Genomic DNA, 19,331 nt, shown 5'->3' with positions numbered 1-19,331 from the left:
CACTGCCTGAAGGAGTTTCACGGCCAGCACAGAGTTGCGTGGGCACCGGTCCAGCCAGCGCTGCTTCAGCATCCTCTAAACGCACCTCACGGGCAGGACACCGGGGCAGGAGGCACCGGGGCAGGAGGCACAGGTCCCCACGGCCGCCCCATCGCCTCGGCAGGGACCGGGCCAGTACCCACTGGTTCGCACAAACCCGCCCAGACAGAATCGAGACCCGCGGAAGCAGCCACTTAAGTTTCTCAATTTTATTTCCCCGCCGCAGCCGCGGTAACTCCCGCAAGCTCCCTCCGCGCCTCACAGACCCCGGGCAGCCCCGGCCCAGCAGGCGCGGAGGAGGCGGTTCTACGGCGGCCGCGAGGCTCCCTACGCGGCCCAAGGCATGCTGGGAATTGTAGTCTAGGCTGGGCCTCCTGGGTAGGGATGCGCTTGCTCGCTGATGTAGTTTGAACCTTCTGCCGCCCCGTCGCCCTCCGCCTGTTGCCGCGACACCGCTCGCCGCAGCACATTCCACCGTGGGTTCCGCTGTGGGGAGGGAGGGTCCTTCATCCGGGGCAGCCCGAGGTGCTGCCTGAACAAAAACGTGGGGTCCTTGGCTTGTCCCGCGCTTCCTCCCCACAGTAACCCCCCGGCGCCCCTCCGCGCACACGCATCGCCGTTTGGCGACGCTGCCCGGTGAGGGGCGCGGACGGAACGGCGGCGGAAGATGGCGGTGCCGATCAGGCACAGCACGCAGGCGGACCGCAAGCAGCTGGGTGAAGGGTCAGGCCGGGGACCTGCTCCTCCCTCTCTCCCTCCCCGCCCTGACATGCCAACCCGGCAGTCGGCGGCGCAGCAGCGTGCGAGCAGCGTATGTGGGGGCGCCGGCGGGGGGGAGGGGGGCAGGAACGGGCGTGCGATGCCAGGGGCTCCGCGCTCCCCCCGCACCGTAAGGCGAGGCGGGGGGAGACCGCTGAGCCCCCTCCGTGGGCCCGGGCTGAGCGGGCGGGCGGGGGAGGGAGGCGGCGGGTGGCGGCGGGGCTGCGGGTAGAGGGGGAGCTGAGTCCTGTTGTCGCGCAGGTTTCCTCCCCCGGGCCCCGCCGCAGGATGGAGATCGAGGTTCTGGAGAGCGATGTGCTGGAGTCGTTGGAGGACCTGGGGTAAGTGCCCGCGGCCCTGGGACCGAGCGAGAGAGACGCCCTGTCTCGGCGCTGGCGTTAGCCAGGGGAGGGGGTCCCGTGGTGGGGCCGCGGCGTTCCCTGGGCGGCCGGTGCGGGAGGTCGGCCCCGATGCGGGCCCCTGGCGTGGGAAGGGCCTCTGCCAGGCCTCCGGGCAGGCGGGGCCGGCGTCACCTCAGAGGTCCGCGGCGCGGGGCAGGTCCCGGAGCACCCCGGCAGTGCCTTTCAGTCAGAGCTGAGGGGCCGCCCCGGGGCTGCTGCCGGTGCCGGTCGGGCCTGCGGAACGCAGCAGCCATTCGGGCCGTGCTTCAGCTGTGCCTTCTTTGCGAAGATTTTGCCTCTTCCTGGTGGTCAGCTTGGTTCTTGTGTTGCCATCTCATTGGTAACCCCTCTCTTCCACAGAGCTGCTCTAGCTGAGGGTGGGGAAGAAACCTTCAAAGAGAAGTTGGGGGAAAAAAAATAATGTTTAGTGAAACATCTAGCAGAAAAAGTTGTAACTGATCCTGTATGTTTCCCTTTACTTTCTTCTGATAAAGTATAGTACAGGAAGTTTTTGTTGTTTAAACCTGTTACTCAGTCAGTAAAGGTCACATAAATGTGAAAAGGAGAGCAAGGAGTGTGTGCCCTGCTCTAAGCAATAACTGATCTGAAGCTCAGTTGAGCTTAAAGCAAGGAGGCAGTTTTACTGCTGCTGGTTCTATGCAAGCAGCTGTATTTACTCATGTTGGCCACATTCCCATAAATCACTTTGTGGCTAAAGTCATTATGCTCCATCAAAGATTGTATTTCCAGGCAAAGTTGGTGGTGAGAGTTTCAAAGCTTGACAAATAGGCTTCTGTTTTGACAGGTATTTCTCCAAGCGAAATGTGAAAAGGTCTCAGCCATGGTGCACATACCATGATTGGCTCATTTGTTTCTGCTGTATTTTTAAAAGGATGTTACTGGCTTGAAGGACTTGGGATTTATGCTCCATGTCTGTGTAATTGTAAATAAGGAGTGTTGCTATTGATTTTTTACATTCTTAAATAAAGTGAGAAATAAAAACAGTGTAAAAAATAACTCAGTCAACCAAGATGATTGGCAACAGCGATTGAAAAGAAAACGTGGAGGGTGAGAGACACGGGGCTATGGCAGTATTGATAACAACTGGGAAAACTACTGCATGTAGCTGAAGGACTTCTTGCAGATGGAAAGAGTAGGGTGTTTGGGGTTTTAAACTTCAGCAGTAGCTCCATGATCCTTCACAGTTCAACTTAACTTTTGTCTAACCAGATACTGAAGACATATCTAATCTTATTGATTTTTTTTTAATAGTATGGTACATCAAAGACTTGTTTATGCCTTTTTGGTTTTGTGCTCAAGGTGTTCAAACAGTGGCCTCTTCCCCTGTAAGTCACTTTGTTGAGCTATTGAATAAGCAAGCACCAGACAGCATCTTGCTACCAAAAAAGGAGTGTAGCTCTAGAACATGTGCCATGGGCAGGAGTGGAAGGAAATGGCTGCTTGCAGCAGGAATCTGCAACTTGTATTTCTGGGAAATAGATGGGGTCGTAAATATTGGAGATTACGTGGTCAAGATGATGTATTTGTCAAAGAAAAATTATAGAAAAGAGGCCTGTGACATGACCAGTGACTTAAATTCAGATCCTACCAAAACAAATAGCTTGTCATCATTTCCCTTCTACTTCGATCTATAACTGGATGTTTCTGAGTCCTGTATGTTCACATACACGTGTAGTTCTGATAAGTCTGTGGGATGAGACTTAAACTTGAGGTAATTATCTGGTTGGAATTGTCTAGCCCACTGTGGTAATGTGTTAGGGACGTACTACATCAGGTTACAGCTTCCCGTCAGCTGCTAGTAGATTAACTCTGTGTCACTATCAAGGTAGAAGTTATTTTTGAGTGTGGCTTCTTTTTGGTTTGAAGTAACAAGCAGTTATAGTGAAGACCAAACGCTATATGTGTGATATTAAGCATGTAAACAAACTGTGGAGAGTAACACTGTAATTTGCTGTTTGAGAGATTTATTCATTTTTTTACTTCTGAGATTTGCCAAGAGCTGACTGGACTTTACTGGGTGGCTGTGACATAGTTGGTAACTTCATGAGATAAAATCGGAAGGAGGATTTTCAGCTGTTTATGCTCAGTCCTAGATGACTGTTTTGGGTGCAGTGTATCAGGATAATACTATGCATTTTTTCTTAAATAATCTGGTCAACTCTGACATTGTGCTTTTACCTGTTTAATAAGGGGCAATCCTCTCCCTTCTCTCCCTCCTCCCCCTGACAGGATAGCAGCACACAGATGTTCTGAAACTGACATGTTCTAAAACCAGATCTGCAGACTCACACTCTCTTATGCCAGGCAAGGCTTTAGCTTATTTTGTTTATGGAAAGAGCTGACTCTATTTACAATAGAAGAGATGCACTAGTTCAGCAGTAATTATTCAGCATACAGTAAAGCAGTGTTCAAGAGCAGTTCTTTGGGACTACAGCTGCCCTATTTGGGTATATATATCTCTTCTCTAGAAGTTGCAGCTCTGTGTGATAGCATTTTCTAGGATGAAACCTTTGATGATATTTTGTGACAGTCTCTTTGACAACAAGCTAATGTACCTGGAAATACTGGGTTTGCTCAAATCTTTTAAATGATTTCTCTTGCAGTGCAGTGCAAGAATCTTTCCAGTTTAGCTGTTCAGCACTGCAAATGTGATGAAGATGAATCTCTCAAGATGTGTACAGCATAAGAGAAATTTATTGCTGGACATCAGTAATAGCAAACGTTAATAAATTGTGCTTTTGTTTTACTTGTCAGTTACAAAGGTCCATTGTTAGATGATGGAGCACTGGCTCAGGCAGTCTCTCGTGGAGCCAGTTCCCCAGAATTCACCAAACTCTGTGCTTGGTTGGTATCTGAATTACGGCTGTTCTGTAAACTAGAGGAAAATGTTCAGGCCACTAACAGTAAGTAACCACAACTCTAGCACAAATATGCATGTATGTGTGTCCTTGCATGCCATAAAGATTTGGGCTTATAGTTGATAAATGTATTGTACCAGCAGCATTGTCTGCATGCTATCAGATTTTGGATATTTTCCACCTCAAACTTGTCTAATGAACAGCCACTAGAGGTTGAAATAATAATGAGGATCAAATAGTCTTCCTTCTGAAATTAGCTTCTTTTAATTGTTCAACTATAGAGATGAAAATTTAAAAAAAAAAAAAAAAAAAGTTTTTGGGTGGATTTAATGAAATGTTAGTGGGTTTTGTAATTAGACCATGAGAATATTTCCATTTCAGCACTTCTGCTTGTAATTTTGATGTACGAAATACCTACTGCTCAAGGAAACATTTTCTGAACGACAGTAAACATATTTTCTTGTTATTGATTGTTATCTGAGTTCTGTGTTTAAGTATTTTTGAACTGGTCTCTTTATAAAATGGTCTGAGGAGCCTGAAAATGTTTGTTTATCATTTTGGTAAAGGAAGCAAACCTTAGTTTTTAGAAAAACCCATTTTCAGTTAACTAGTTATGACGTTCTTCAGATTAAATTGGTAAATTAGTACAATAACCTGTACTGAGTATCTAGTGTATTAACTCTAAATGCCTTTATGAACTCTAAGTTTCAATTTACTCAGTGTCCAAAGATTGCTGCCATTCACCTCAACATCTTTTCTGTTTTCTCTCTGTTTTTTTTGGTATGTCCATCCTTTCTTCTTTTGAGTACGTGATTCCTTTTCTCTGTAGCAACAGAGCATCTCACATCTTTTAGTAGTATAAGGTTCCTACTGTATATCTTGTGTAAAAATACAATCCAGTGGTATCCTCTTTGAAATTCTACAAACACAGGGATAAAAACATTGTGTAGTACCATCAAGTCCAACCTTCATATTGTGTCACTTGAGTCTATTGCTTTCAGTCTTTTTCAGTCTTTTTCAAAAGAAAAAACCTGTTACCTCTTATTTATCATTGTTCTTTGTATAACTTAACAAATTCAGGTTAGTTTCAGTAATTTCTGACACAGATACGAATCTAAACTTTGGCTTATATGACTTTTATTTTTTAAAGGATGTTGGTATAAAATAAGATCAATGGACACACGAGCTTATAGGGAGAAGTAAAAGCATGAGAGCTCATAAACAGTATTATGCATGACTATCAGAACTATCTAGTACATCTGCAGTGGGAACAGTTAGTTGGTACTTAAAATACACCTTTAAATCTGTGATTGGTTTGGGGGTTTTTGTTTTTTTGTTTTTTAACATCCCTTTCTGTAATAGAAATTGACAGTGCCTATCTGTTATAGCTGGGAAAACTTGTTAGTGAAACATAATTTTACAATAATGAAGAGTATTGTGACTCCAGGGAGGTTGTGCTGTGTCTTTGAGAAAGAACAACACATTTGGCTTCCATTAGAAGCAGCATTTTAATCTTAAACAGCAAGTGGAGCCAAGAATTGTTTTGTTTTTTTTTTAAGAACTAATTAATTTTAACCACAGCTAGAGATATATGAGCCTTAAACAGATTATTATTCTTTTTCTTCTAAGGTCCAAATGAAGCAGAAGAATTTCAGCTTGAAATGAGTGGGCTGCTGGCTGAAATGAACTGTCCCTATGCATCCTTAACATCAGGAGATGTCACAAAACGCCTTCATAATCAAAAGAACTGTCTCTTGCTGCTTAGTAAGTTAAAACGGTGCTTGCAAGCAAATAGTTTTTTATGCAAAAATCAATATTGTTTCTTACGCTTTATGAGATACTGTTTTTTTTACCACACTGTATAAAAACAGTTACCTGAAATTATGAATTATTTTCCAATGTAATTTGCAGTGTCAGAATATGATCCTTTGGGGTCTCAAACTTTCAGGTCACTTTTTAGCCTGTATATGATGAAAAATTTTCAGAGTATTAACCTTTTTCACATTCACTAGAAAAAGCCTGTCCTGTTACCTCTTAAAGGCATTCTGAAAGCAGAAATAATTTGAAGACTTCTGCCAGGGTTTAGCTACTGAAATTTGTTTAGAAAGGTTGTAAAAAATGACCATTTACAGCATTGTTTTGGAGCCCCCATCATGCTGACCTGCCAAGAGCAATATGACTTGAATATTAGTACATTCTGTCAACAACTGGAATTGTGAAGAGGAAAAAATCTTCTAGCCCAACTCCTAGTTCCTTTGATCATCTCCCCTAGTGTAAATAGCTCCAGTGTTGCTTTCTGCTGATTGAAAAGAAACTAGTAGTAGTAACACCAATGTCTTCCCTTTACTTTTCCACCAGAAAGTCTCAATACCTGAATTCATTTTATTCCTTCCTAGGAAATGATAGAGGAGAAGAAATAGTACTTAAATTTGGAAAAAGTGTGTGATGTTGATTCACATTAAAAAAAAAATAAAATTATAAGCTTCAGAGTTAGAACTTTTAAGACTAATTTTAATCTGAGCTTAAACTTGTAAGAAATTTATGTTTTATTACAATACAATATTAAAAGTACTGTTATCTGCAGAATATGCAAAAAAGAATCACTATTTGAACAATGTTTCTCTTATGGTGATAGATTTAAATTGAAGGTGTAGTTTGAATGTGGTCTCTGAATTCTTGAAACAAAATGGTGCTGCTAGTTTCTTTTTCAGAAGGTTCCTAATGGCAATTGTAAGTAATTGAAATCTGAATACAAGAAAAATCTCAATAAATTGCAGTTGAAAGAACTTGTAAGGCAGGGAAGTATCCTTTATATATTTTAGGAATTTTGTAATTTATAAGGTATTTTGTGTCTTAAGCAGAGGGCATTCTATAAGATCTAAAAAATTCTGGAGATCAATAAAATGCTTTGTTCTTTTTTTCATCTTCTGATGTGTCCTGATTTTATAGATAGTAAGCTGCTTTTGCATAGCTGCAGGTTTACATTCCTGCTCTCAATTCTGTCTTTATCAGTGCAGTATCTGTTTTTCAGTCCTTATTATTAGAAATAATTATTTACATTAGTATTGTGGTCATTCAGTAGGATTCATTATAAACATATTGTTAAACTGGTTCATTTTAAATTCAAACTTTAAAGTTGTGAAAATAGCAAACAAAGTGTGTGCTAAATTTCTATCTCTGCAGCCTACACCTGATTCTGAAATTTTGTGTGTAGATCATGTTCAGAAATTACATGAGTTTTAATTCTTTTTTTGTTTATAAAGCAGTTACAATGTGATGGTAGGATCTTGCAGTTCTGATATTGAAGAGCACTGCAGGCATTCTAGCTTCTCTTTCATAAGTTACTGCCTTCCTTTCTAGAATTATTGTAAACCTGAGCTATCAATAGTACTTTTAAAAGCAGGCTTATTTTTCCACTCTGCATCTTGCTTGGGGAAGTAGAGGAGATTCACCCAAGATTTTGCCTCTCTATTAATTTTCTTTGTTTTTTAGAGCCTCAAGGACTGCTTGCTTGTCTGGCTTAAAGTGCATGTCCCAGTCCCTCATCCTGCTTATTTCCATGTTCCTAGTCTCCTGTCTTTGCTGGGCAAAGCCTGAAAAAAAAAAAAGAGCTATGCTCTGTTGAACTCTGTGATTCTGTCAGAATCAAGGATTTTCCCCAGGCTTTAATTAGTTGTATTAATCCTTTCCCACATTTGTTGTGTTTTTACTACTGGGCTTAGTGATTATTAGAAATACGAACATTCTGTGGATACCAGAATTATAGCCCTCACTCTTTCTAAAACAGTCCATTTGTTCATTTGTTTGTTGTAAACACTTGAGTTCTCACTGGTTCTAAAATAATTTCACTTGGCTGTATTTGATGCTGAAATCTAATTTTTCTTACCCCAGCATACCTCATCTCAGAACTGGAAGCTGCCAGAATGCTGTGTGTGAACACCCCTCCTAAAAAAGCACAGGAAGGAGGTGGCAGTGAAGTCTTTCAGGAGCTAAAAGGCATATGTATTGCTTTAGGCATGTCCAAGCCTCCAGCCAACATAACGATGTTCCAGTTCTTCAGTGGAATTGAAAAAAAAGTAAGATCTAAAGGAAAAAAACCTAGAATATTTATGATGTTGCTGTTTTCATGCAAAATAGTTCTTCTACCAGGGAAAGATTTGCCTCTTGTGAAACTCCATTATTTGAATTGTGAAGGAGAATTATCATGGTTTACTGAGTGTGCCAGGAGTCAGGGTTTTAAAAATTAATCTAAAGGCTTTTTCCATGCCAAGGCATGAGGTCAGGGACTACTGCTATCATTGCCTTCCAGAGGGAGGTATTTCTTGCTCTACTCTAGTTTTTAATGTCATCACCTGTTACAGAAGACATGGAAAATGCAGAGCTTAAGCCTCAGAAAGAACTTTAAGAGACACATATTCCAGTAAATAAATCTAAACAAATTTTTACAGGTACCTACTGTTTTAAAAATTTATAGGTTAAAAGATACTGTAACTAAAGTTAAGTTTACACCTTTTCCCTAAGGCTTCATCAGTTCCTGTGGTTCCATTTAATTTTGTTCCTTTACATGTATGTATTCTTCAGGTCATTGTGTTTTTGTTATAAAGAAATTTACTTCTATTTGAGTAATTTTTATAGAGCAGAGAAATTAAATAGAATATACTGTCTGGTGCATATTGCAAAGGTGGGGGACAAAGTTTTTAAGTTACATTAAGTAACTTGCAGATAGAGGAGAGCAGAACAGTAGAAGACAACCTTTATGAACTTATAGGAACAGATATGACTACAAAACTCCCCAGAATACTTTCAGAGAACTCTTTTTTACAGACTAACTATAGTTTATATATAGGATTGACCTGTTTAAGAAGAGGAGGATAGTTTTCCAGCAGAAGTTCAAGGTGTGGAATGGAAGCAGATTGTTTTCTGGTTTTGGTGTTGTTGTGGGCACTAAAGAGGCAATAAATACATGAACAATCTGTGCTTCCATTTTCTAGAAAAAGTAGAAAATATCCATAACTCTGAACAATGCTAGCAAGCTTTGCTGGTGGAAGAAACTCAAAAATACAGAATAAAAAGTAGATCAAACTTTTTAATCTGGGATTCTGTTCTGTTTTACTAATTGACTTATTTTATGTTGTCTTGCAAGGTTAAATGAATGTTATCTCAACCATCTGTATCTATAGCTGGTTATAGTGGGGAAAAAAACCCACTAACGGTCCTTATAGATTGGTAAAATACAGCAGGATTTTCTAACCTACAGGGATTTTTTTTAAGAAATCATATATACCTGGTGTCCTTACAATTAGAACACTTCAGATGGTGGTGGTATTCAAGAAAGAGAAAGTAAATAACTGAAAAACTTACTTCACTTTGTAAACAAAAATACATTACAAAGTTGAGCAAAATGTGAAAACTTTAATAGCAGTGAAAATTTTAACTGTGTAAGAGATAGTTGTAACAAGATCACAGTAAAGTTCTTGTGTTCTTAAACAAGTGAGTCTTGGAATGGTGAAATTCTGATCGAGCATAAAATCAAGCTACCTTTTCCTTCACATATGCATAGTGCCATTTGGAGGCAGGATCTTTGTATAATTGACTCTCTTTGCTAATGATACACCACATTAAAAAAGGAAACTGTTGATACTTGAATGTAGTGCTGCTGCTGCTGTTCTGGAAGTGCTTGGTTTTAAAATCTGAAAGTTAAACAAATTTGGCTCAGCACCTTTGGAAGACCCAGCTTAGTGGACATATTAAATCAACTGCTGAAATGAACAGCCAAGGAAGCTGAAAAAAATACAGTTTGCAGCAGTGGAAAAGTGAAGATTCGTAACTCCAACCTGCTTTGATCCAACTTTTTTTGTCACTACTACTCCATATCTCCCCCGTTGAACTCCTCAGAAATTCTGTGATAGGAAAGATAACCTAAGTTTTGCCCAAACTTCTAAAATGCAAGTTACGTATTCATTGAATATTTTGTCCTTTAGATCATGAAGAGGAATGTTTCTTTAGGTTATGTTATTTCACATAGTCTTAATACAACCTTTTTGATACAAATGTGTTGTTTCATTTTTCTGAATTGGAGATGATCTGTAGAGTAATTCCTGTGTCTCCAAGGGGAGCTGTATCATATGGAACCTTCTGTTATAACTGGATCTACTGTATAGTCTTTTCTCTTAATTATTCAGAATACCAGAAATATAAAATGAGTTGTTTTCTAAAATATGCTTGGCTCTCTGTCCCAGAGAGAACAATGATATTGCCTATGACTGCCTAGGAGGCCTTTCCATTAATTTTCATCTTGAAAACCTAATTTTTTTAGCCAATGCCTCTATTTTTGTGTCTCCCAACAGCTGAAGGAAACTTTAGCAAAGGTTCCACCTAATCATGTTGGAAAACCTTTACTGAAGAAACAACTGGGACCAGCTCACTGGGTAAGTAGTTGCAGATATTAGAGCCCATTTATCTTTTTGAGGTACTTGAAGTATTGATCTTGATTCTGCATGTAATGTTGCAAAATGATTTTTCTCATAGCTTTCTGAAGACAAGACAATTTATTGCAGTATTGTACATATATTTTGGCACAGTTGTTCAGCAGCTGATAACATCTTACAGTCATAAATCTGTATGGTCATACTCAGGCAAAATTTTCCAAAATAAAAAATTTACAGTGATGGTGCTGACCTGTGTGCTTGTGCAGTAGCTTAAGGCTTCCTATCCTGCCATTTGCCAGCATTGTCTCACTGATAAGGCACCACATTCACTCCTGGCTTCTTTACAGCGAGGCTGTGAGTCTTCCCACCATTTCTTCCTCTCTTTGTCCTGTTGCAGTAGCCTGCTTCCTTCATAGCCTCTTCTCCAAGTAGCAGTGAGTGTGCAGGTGAGGTTGTACAACCAGAGGGCAGAGTGAACATCATCTTTAGCTGGGTTTTGTCACCTGCTGTTCTAAAAGGAGGGTGCCTGGGTTAGATAGTACTGCTGTACCAGCACAAAGCTGTGGCTGCTGCTGCAAGACTTCAAGTCTTTTTTGTGTCTCTTGCATAAGTCTGAAGCCCATCTATTTGCAGCAGTTTGCTTCCTTCAGTGCTTGCATTGTTGAGGTTGAAAGTGGAAACCACCACCCCTCCTCCAGCCAGCCTTCACTCAATACATAAATTGTCTTCAAGGCTGCTGATCTCAACTATAGCACTCACTAGGCCCCTGTCTGCTAGTAGGTGTGTGTCTAGTGATGGCTTTTCCCTGTGGGGCACTTTGTTGTCTTGTCTGTATGCAGATTGGGCTTTAATCAAGATCCTCTTGCAGTATTTGACCTAATTTTAGTCCTCCATCTCCACTCTGTCCTTAAGCTTACAACTTTTTGAGAAGAATCCTTGCATGTCCTTCAGTTTCTTGCAAGTTGCATTTTCTCACTTTTTGTTCTCTGTCCTGGTGGATGTTGAAAAATGCCTCAGCAGTGTGTGCAGCTTTTATGTCCCTTTTGCAAAACAGGCAGCTGTGCTGTTAGAAATGGTAAAAGGCTGCATGTGAGGATAATTGAGCCTTTTAAGCCTTTGGGGAAATAGTGCCAGCAGGTGTAGCTTTCTGTGAGCCCCTTTGACAAGGTAGATAATTGCAGGCTTAAGCCTCGCTTAACGTGTGTTATTTTATTTATGATCTATAGATTGTGCTTACAAATTTTTTTTTCAGGAAAAAATTGAAGCAATTAATCAAGCCATAGTCAACGAATATGAAGTCCGAAGAAAACTGTTAGTCAAACGTTTGGATGTTACTGTGCAGTCCTTTGGCTGGTCAGATAGAGCTAAGGTACAAACAACTTGCTGTGAAGTCCTGGTTGATGGTAATGCTTTATGATAATTATCTCTGGAAAACTTCCATTGTTTCATCCTTCATGACTAAGAAATAGCCACAGGAGTTGTCTGATTTTGATTTGAGCTTCTGAAGAAGTTTCTGGCAGTGTAAGACGACTAAGAAAATTGTATTTAAAGCTGATTTATTGGATTTTAAAACAGTATATAAAACGAGAAGATAAATTGGGTGTAACTACACCAAAGCCAAAATATACAGTTACATAGGCCACTAGAAAAAAATAGTAAGAGGACATTACTGATTCAGCCATTTGCAGTCAGAGTACCATAATGTGAACCAGTAAGTTTTGTGTGTGTATGGTGGTGGAAAAACATCTTCCTGTTGACCACCCCTTAACTTAGTTTGTGCTGTCCACAGTGATCAAATTTCCTTAACTCACAGGGTGTCTCAAGTACAACACCACAGATGCACATAAGAAAAGCTGCTAGGGCACTACTTGTTCTTACCTCATAAACAGGGTAATATTTTATGTGCTTCTTTTGTCTTTGAACCATGCAAATAGCTGTGACATGACATCCATCATCTCCAAGTATGTGGTGCATACTCTCCTTTTAAAAACAGTTACCTGATCTCCCTATTTCCTATATTTTGCAGTGAAAAAGAAATTACAAAATTAAAAAAAATAGTATATACAGGTTATTTTTTAGGGCTAAACCAGATCTTCCAACATGCTCGTGATTATGCTGCTTGCACTGTTTGAATTACTAGTGATAAGCTGTGGCATGTGGCTCATCAAGTTTTTTTTTCTGCATGAATGATTTATTCAAAAGGAACTGTGTTATAATAATAAACTGGGACCTTTCTCTATTTCTGTATTGTCATGTGAGTAGGACTTCCACTGGTGTCCAGTCTCTTAAACCTTGTATGCATCAGGTTTTTTAGTAGATGATTAGGGAAGTATCTGATTGTTCGAATATTTTAATAGTGGATGAAAATGGGCAGAAGTGTGGATTAGGTTAAAAACAAGGGACTTCTAATTGTGTTGTGGGTTTGGCGTCTAAATCCAATTTTGTTTGGTTTTCTTCCTGTGAGAATTCAGATATGTTTGAACTTGGCAAGCTATGTAAAACCCTTTCAGAAAAACCACAAATTGTATATATGTATTTTCATCTATTGAAACCCAAGTAAAATATATAAAGACCATAGCAATATGAAATTGGACAATGTGGCTATAGTATTCCAGAAATACAATACTGTTTGCAATACCTGATGGTAATTAGAACTATCAGAATACAGTAGTATAACTAAACTCCATATAGCAGAAATACAAGTGAAAACTTCATAGTCTATTATTAGGGGTTTTTAGGTTCAACAATTTCAAGTTTCTACTAAAAGTGTAATATTATAGCACCAAAATACTGTGCTTAGAGCATGGTCAAGCTTACCAGGGAAAAACATACTCCTGCTCTGGTGAATATTGTTACGTCTCCTGCCTTTAGCCAGCATCAGGTAAATGATGTGCATGCTCTCCTTCATTTTGAATAAATCCTGTTCAGCTTGTAATATAACAGTAGAAACTTTTGGTTCTAAAAACACATTACAGAGACACTTGGAAATACATTCTCAGTTCTTCCAGTTCTGGCCTCCTGCCTTTAGGTGGAAAGTAGGATTTTAGGATTTTAAAAATTTCTGCTAAGTTCTTGCCCTGTCAAGAAAAACCTCCTTTGCCTGTTCCTACTGCTTCATCTGGGGTCCAGACAAAAAGCAGCCTTTTTGTCTGCATGTAGATTGCAATCTGGTTGACCCTAATTGTATCACACATTATATTCTGTGGATAACTGAAGATAGATGTAACTGATGTATTAACTTGTAGGTGGTAGCACAGATTTCTGTTGTGTCTGAGCTGGAAACCTGCTGTCATAATTTTGAGGTGTTCAAAAAAGCTGGTATGGTTAATGCCAAAAGACAGTAGAGGAAGAGAGCTTGCATACAAAGTTGTCATGTTGGATGTCATTTCTAGCTTGGGCACTACATACATGAGACAAAGGACTGAATTAGAGCAGCACTCGAGAGCTTTAGTTCTGCCAGTACCTCCTGATGGCTTTTTGAAGCAGCTGACTGGAATGGAGTGTGAAAGAGAGCAGCCTTTTTCTGCAGACACAGTGTTGGAGATAAGGTGATGCTACTCTGACTGTAATGAGTGTGGGTCAGTGCGCAGGTGCAGAAGGAGGTCTGGAAGCTGGACACAGACATGTTTTAGTATCCACAGTAATTCTTGTTAACTGTATGACATTTCTGTTCTGTGTTTGACTGCCTGAAAGTAATTTGGTCTGCACATATAAGAGTGTTAATCTTAAAACTGTCAGATCATCAGTGTCTTGTCAGTTCAGTCAGAATAGTGTTTCCTCTATTACTTAAGAAATTAATTTGACAAATGCTAGCTTCATTGCAATGATTCTCAGGTACAAAGTAGTTCTCAGTTTCGTTATAAGAATTTGTGTTCTGTTTGTGGCAGTGTCTTGTTCCTGAGTATTGATTTAATTCTTTTGATGAAGTGTCCTGTTGCTTTCCTGTTACTTTAGCTGACTAGGTTTTGGTTTTCTCTTCTCTCCAACAGAGTCAAACAGAAAAACTGGCTAAAGTCTACCAGCCAAAACGTGCCCTCTTATCTACTAAATGCACTATTTCCATTGCAAATCTCTTGGCAGCTCGGCAGGATCTGTCAAAGATTATGAGAACAAGCAGTGGGTCCATCCGAGAAAAGACCGCATGTGCCATCAACAAGGTACTTTTGGTGACAAATAGCTTGTTCTATTATGAATATTTAAGTAATTTGAATGTAGTAATAAATCCTAAATTTTTAGGATTGTAAGTGGAATTTGGGAATAAAGTATAAGAAACTTGATGTTTATGTACTGCAGGTTATGCAGCAATGTATTATGGGAAATGTGGTTTCACCACTTTAGGTTCAGGGTATCCCTTCCTACAAGTGGTAAAAAATTGCTGAAATACATTTGATGACTTTCACTGGGTGTAGGCCTTCTCTGTCTCACCAGAATTAATGATGTGGTTGCACTCCTGCTTCCTATTTCTGTCTCAATGTCTAAAATAGCATACATAGTGACTGTGTAAATGGAATGTATTAAGATCACAAAGCAAGGATCTCATAGGCTAAATCTCCCTGTGTACACAAGTAAGAAAGACCATAGTCAAACATATAGTTCTAGTAATGGCATAGTAGGAATAGGATTTGCAAAGGATACTTTGTTTAAAAAAAAATAATGATTTTACTGGAGTAGTAGGCTCACAAGAGTACACTTCCTGAACTTGAAGCTCAGTAGCTATGTACAGCAGTGTTATTAGTACTTCAAAATTTGTAGGTGTACATGCATGCTTTTCTGCCTTCTGGGTGCCAGCTATGTTTCAAGTAAAGTTCTAAATAATTTAGGGTGGAATGGTAGTGTGCTGGTTTGGCAACACCCCCTTCACTCCAAATAATATTTGCACTGCTCTTTAGTGTAGTTGGAGTGAAATGTAAGAAATTATGGGGGAAGGCAGGTGTGACTATATATATGTTTCACTAGGAATGCAGTGCTGCCCAGCTGCTGATCCATAGTCTATTAACTTATGTCGATTATAAAAATTAAATGTTTTTTAAGACAGCAACATAAAGTAACCTGCTCCTACTGAATATTTTCTGCTACATCATTTTAAAACTTGAAGGAATGCAAATGTCCCATACTAAGTCTTGCTGAATTCTTAATGTCAATGCATCCTTAGACAGCTAAAGACCTCGAGTTTTGCTCAGCTCTGATCAATGGTATCTGACACCTCTTTGGTGGTGTGTAAGTTTTTGCATGTCCTTACTGAAAAATAAAAATCTTTGCACTTTGCAATTCAGAGCACCAGTTAGGAGAGAGACTGCGTTGCTCTGTATTTGTGATTGTTTGTGATTAGCAGTCTGCACTAGTAAGCAGTTAAGTGAAAGACTGTACTAGTGTTGCCTCTACTGGTGTGCCTACTGTTTGAACAAAACACCCTGGTCTCTTAATTTGTTTTGTTAGCAGTGCTTGGAGTAGTAGGTAATCCCTGTATAATTTTTACTAATTGGAGACAAAGGTCTGTCACATTCTAACAGACAAAATTTGCCTCGATGAAATCCTTTGAATGTGAGAACCCTCGAGTGGCTGCTGTTTGTGGTGTGTATCAGTACATGTGACTTCTATGGGGTGTTACATCCTCCTGTGGCAGTTCTCCCTTTCCCTTTGCAGGTGCTAATGGGTAGAGTGCCTGACAGAGGAGGAAGGCCAAATGAAATTGAACCTCCACCTCCTGAGATGCCGCCATGGCAGAAACGACCGGAGTCTGGTTCACAACAAGGTGGTGGCAGAGGAGGAAGAGGTGGCTACGAATCCTCTTATGGTGGGCGAGGAGGTTATGACCATGGGGGTCACGATCGAGGAGGAAGAGGAGGCTATGACTCTTATGGAGGGCGAGGAGGTCATGAACAAGGAAGCCATGACCGAGGGGGACGAGGAGGACGTGGTGGTTACGATCATGGCGGCAGAGGAGGTGGCAGAGGAAACAAGCTTCAAGGAGGCTGGACAGATGGTGGAGGTGGTGGCTACCAGGATGGTAGCTACAGGGAGAGCAATTACAGAGATACAGGTTTTCAAACAGGTGGCTACCATGGTGGTGGTGGTGGTGGTGGTGGCTACCAGGGAGGAGGAGGATATGGTGGCTACCAGTCATCTTCATATACCGGAATTGGCTACCAAGGGGGTGGTGGTGGTGGTGGTGGTGGCTACCAGCAAGACAACAGATACCAAGATGGTGGGTCCCACAGTGACCGAGGGGGGGGGCGTGGAGGAGGGAGAGGTGGCCGTGGTGGTCGTGGGCGTGGAGGTCAAGGAGGAGGCTGGGGGGGAAGAGGTGGACAGAACTTTAATCAAGGAGGGCAGTTTGAGCAGCACTTCCAGCATGGAGGTTATCAATATAATCAGTCTGGCTTTGGACAAGGAAGACATTTCACGAGCTGAGGCTGCTAAACTTGCTTCAGCAGAGCTCACATAGTAGAAACCTGGTTTCAGTGGCCTGGCTTAATCTCTGCTTGAATTAGTACAGGTTTGTACATGGCAGGTAGAATTTCTTTGGGTGGGATGTTTTGCGTTGAGCAAAGGACAACTTCCTATAGACGTTTCCTTCCTGACACTTCCACCTTCAACTTGTTTGTATTTAATGCATCATCACTACCCACCACACCCTAAATGTCAACTAATAACCAAGCTCTTTAGGTGTTGGACTGATTCCCTTTGCTGAAAACACTTTCATTCTGAAGCTACCTGCTTTGTTTGCCTTAGAAAAATATCAAGACCTGTCTGGTCAAATTTGTTTGTTATAGTACACAATAGAACTTCAGCATTTTTTTTTCCCAAATCATTGTTCAATTACATGTTATAAAACCTGTTCTGGGTATTGCTTTTTTGGCTGTCTGGCCTCTCATTTTGGTCCTGAAGATGTTCCACACAGATGTGCCCACACACAGTAACTCCCACTGACAGACAGGTTTTTTGTCTATTATATGAGCTCTACTCTGGATGCTATGTTGGTAGCCTTATCTCCTGCTAAACAAAGTTTAGTTTTCCCACCTTTTCAACTCTGAAGACTGGCTGCTGCCAAAATCTGCAAAGATCATTTAAAACTGAGCTAAATTGCAAACTGATTGTGTATGTAGGCCTGTTGTTAGGTGTAGCAATTGAAACTGACCTGCATCCATCCAAAACAAGTTGCTCCTCCTCCAAACCTAATTTTTACTTGAAATCAGCTAGAAGAAATGACAAACTGAAATTTATTTTATTTGCAAATAAATACCACTGGCTCAGCAAATCTAGGGCAGTTTGTTTTGGGGGTTGTCTTTTTAAAGAAATGCACTATGGCCTGGGAAGATGAGTTCTTCCTGCCTGGAAGAAGCCCTTTTATTATTGCTGCAGAAAACAAAGCCTGGCTGAGTTTGATGTTCTGGTGTTTTTTTGTTGTTGTTCTTTGTTTTTCTTTTTTTTTTTTTTTTTTTTTTTTTTTTTTTTTTTGCCACATAATGCTTCTTGCTGGGTTTTTTGTGTACATAAACATTGTCAAGCTGTGAAAGAAAATGGCTGAAGGTGTACTGTTGTATAAAAGGTGAGCAATAAAAGTAACTGTATGTTCTTTTCTGCTTTTGTTTCTTTTCTTGGTAGTAAAAAGCAGTTGTTACAGTAGCTGGAAATTTGTGGGGCTTCCTGTCTGCTTCATGTGTTTTACATTTTTATCTGTTTTGGATGTTACAGTCATCCCAGCCATACTGTGCATTCTGCCCCCTGAGGAGCTGTCAGAACAGGAGCAGATGGGAGGAATTTACCTTCATTTGCTCTGAGTTTTGTTCTCTTTCTCCCTCTGAACTGGTGTAGCAACACTGTCTCTCACTTGGGCATCTCTATGTAAAGTTATTCTTGGGCTGTGTGGGCATCTGTCTCCCAGGTTATGCTGCTGCATGCCATGTGAACACAGTGTGCTGCTTCTGGGAACCCTTATGAAACCCTTGTCAGAAACTTGGGTTCCTGCTACTGTGCTTGGATCATTATATTGGAAGCTACGCTGATGGTAGGTCTCTGGCTGCCTGAAGTGCCTTGGGAGCTGAGTCCAGGTTGATGCAGGAGTTCCTTGGATTACAGAAATAATACGAACATTCAGGAGGAGCTGTGTAACGCTGGTGTTGCTGTAATTCAAGCTAACCATGTAAAGAAGCCGATAAAAATCGTTTATATTTCTCTCCCTGCATTTCATTCCACGATCAACCCTAAGATCTGTTTTAATTTATTGCGGCCACTAGGTGCTGCTGGTGATTCACAAGTTGGAAGCGAAGGACCCCATGAAAGGCACTTGGAAATGTGACTTGAAGTCTGGTTTCTTATGTTTCCAATGTAACAAGCCTGACAAGGGATAAGTTTTCCATATTGGATCCAGATCTCTGAGGGTTACTGATGTAGATCTATCTCAGCATAATACAATTCAAATTATGAACATATGAAAATGAGTGTTGCTGCTTCATGAAGGTATTGATGGTTTCCTACAGTGGCATTGTCCAGAAAAGGTATCTCCCTTGTGGCAGAGTAATACCCTGTAATGAGCATTAGCTGGTGACTTGCTGTCTTCGTGCAAAAGTAAGCAGAGGGGTTTGTAAGAATTAAGATTCCTGCTACTGGACCAGTCCTGGACTGGTAAAAATAGACTAACAGAGTTAAAGAGCCTTTTGCTGGAAATGTAGTATCTAAAAACTGACAGCTTCTGCTTTTTCTCCACATCGTCCCTCTCTGTAAAGAGTCTGGTGTTTTCTGTCAGGGCATTAGAGGGCAGCAAACTTGTTCCCAACAAGAGGGAACACAGGAAACTCTTCAGGGAGCCTCTGGTTGAGTTACAT

General features: G+C 40.8%; 1 protein-coding gene across 2 annotated transcripts; it reads left to right on the top strand.

Annotated features, from left to right (window-relative positions):
- The first annotated feature begins 661 nt into the window (after positions 1 to 661).
- Positions 662 to 18,082, top strand: FAM98A (family with sequence similarity 98 member A). Of its 2 annotated transcripts, none has more exons than XM_071739233.1 (9): positions 662 to 850; positions 1,060 to 1,139; positions 3,975 to 4,123; positions 5,708 to 5,842; positions 7,970 to 8,154; positions 10,426 to 10,506; positions 11,759 to 11,875; positions 14,496 to 14,663; positions 16,150 to 18,082. In XM_071739233.1, the coding sequence occupies exons 1-9, from the start codon at positions 707 to 709 to the stop codon at positions 16,915 to 16,917; spliced, it is 1,827 nt and encodes a 608-aa protein (XP_071595334.1). In that variant the 5' UTR covers positions 662 to 706; the 3' UTR covers positions 16,918 to 18,082. The 2 variants fall into 2 exon arrangements, with proteins under 2 accessions (XP_071595334.1, XP_071595333.1); XM_071739232.1 differs by lacking the exon at positions 662 to 850 and adding an exon at positions 883 to 928.
- The last annotated feature ends 1,249 nt before the right edge of the window (positions 18,083 to 19,331 follow it).

This window comes from Heliangelus exortis, chromosome 3, assembly GCF_036169615.1.
Source record: "Heliangelus exortis chromosome 3, bHelExo1.hap1, whole genome shotgun sequence".
NCBI lineage: Eukaryota > Metazoa > Chordata > Aves > Apodiformes > Trochilidae > Heliangelus > Heliangelus exortis.
This window is presented reverse-complemented; position numbering and strand designations above follow the sequence as displayed.

Excerpts from the sequence above, each read along its gene's own strand:
- FAM98A (XM_071739233.1), top strand. The coding sequence starts at position 707 with ATGGCGGTGCCGATCAGGCACAGCACGCAGGCGGACCGCAAGCAGCTG. Across the intron at positions 8,155-10,425 it reads TCAGTGGAATTGAAAAAAAA|CTGAAGGAAACTTTAGCAAA; the intron begins GTAAGATCTAAA and ends GTCTCCCAACAG. Across the intron at positions 14,664-16,149 it reads CCGCATGTGCCATCAACAAG|GTGCTAATGGGTAGAGTGCC; the intron begins GTACTTTTGGTG and ends TTCCCTTTGCAG.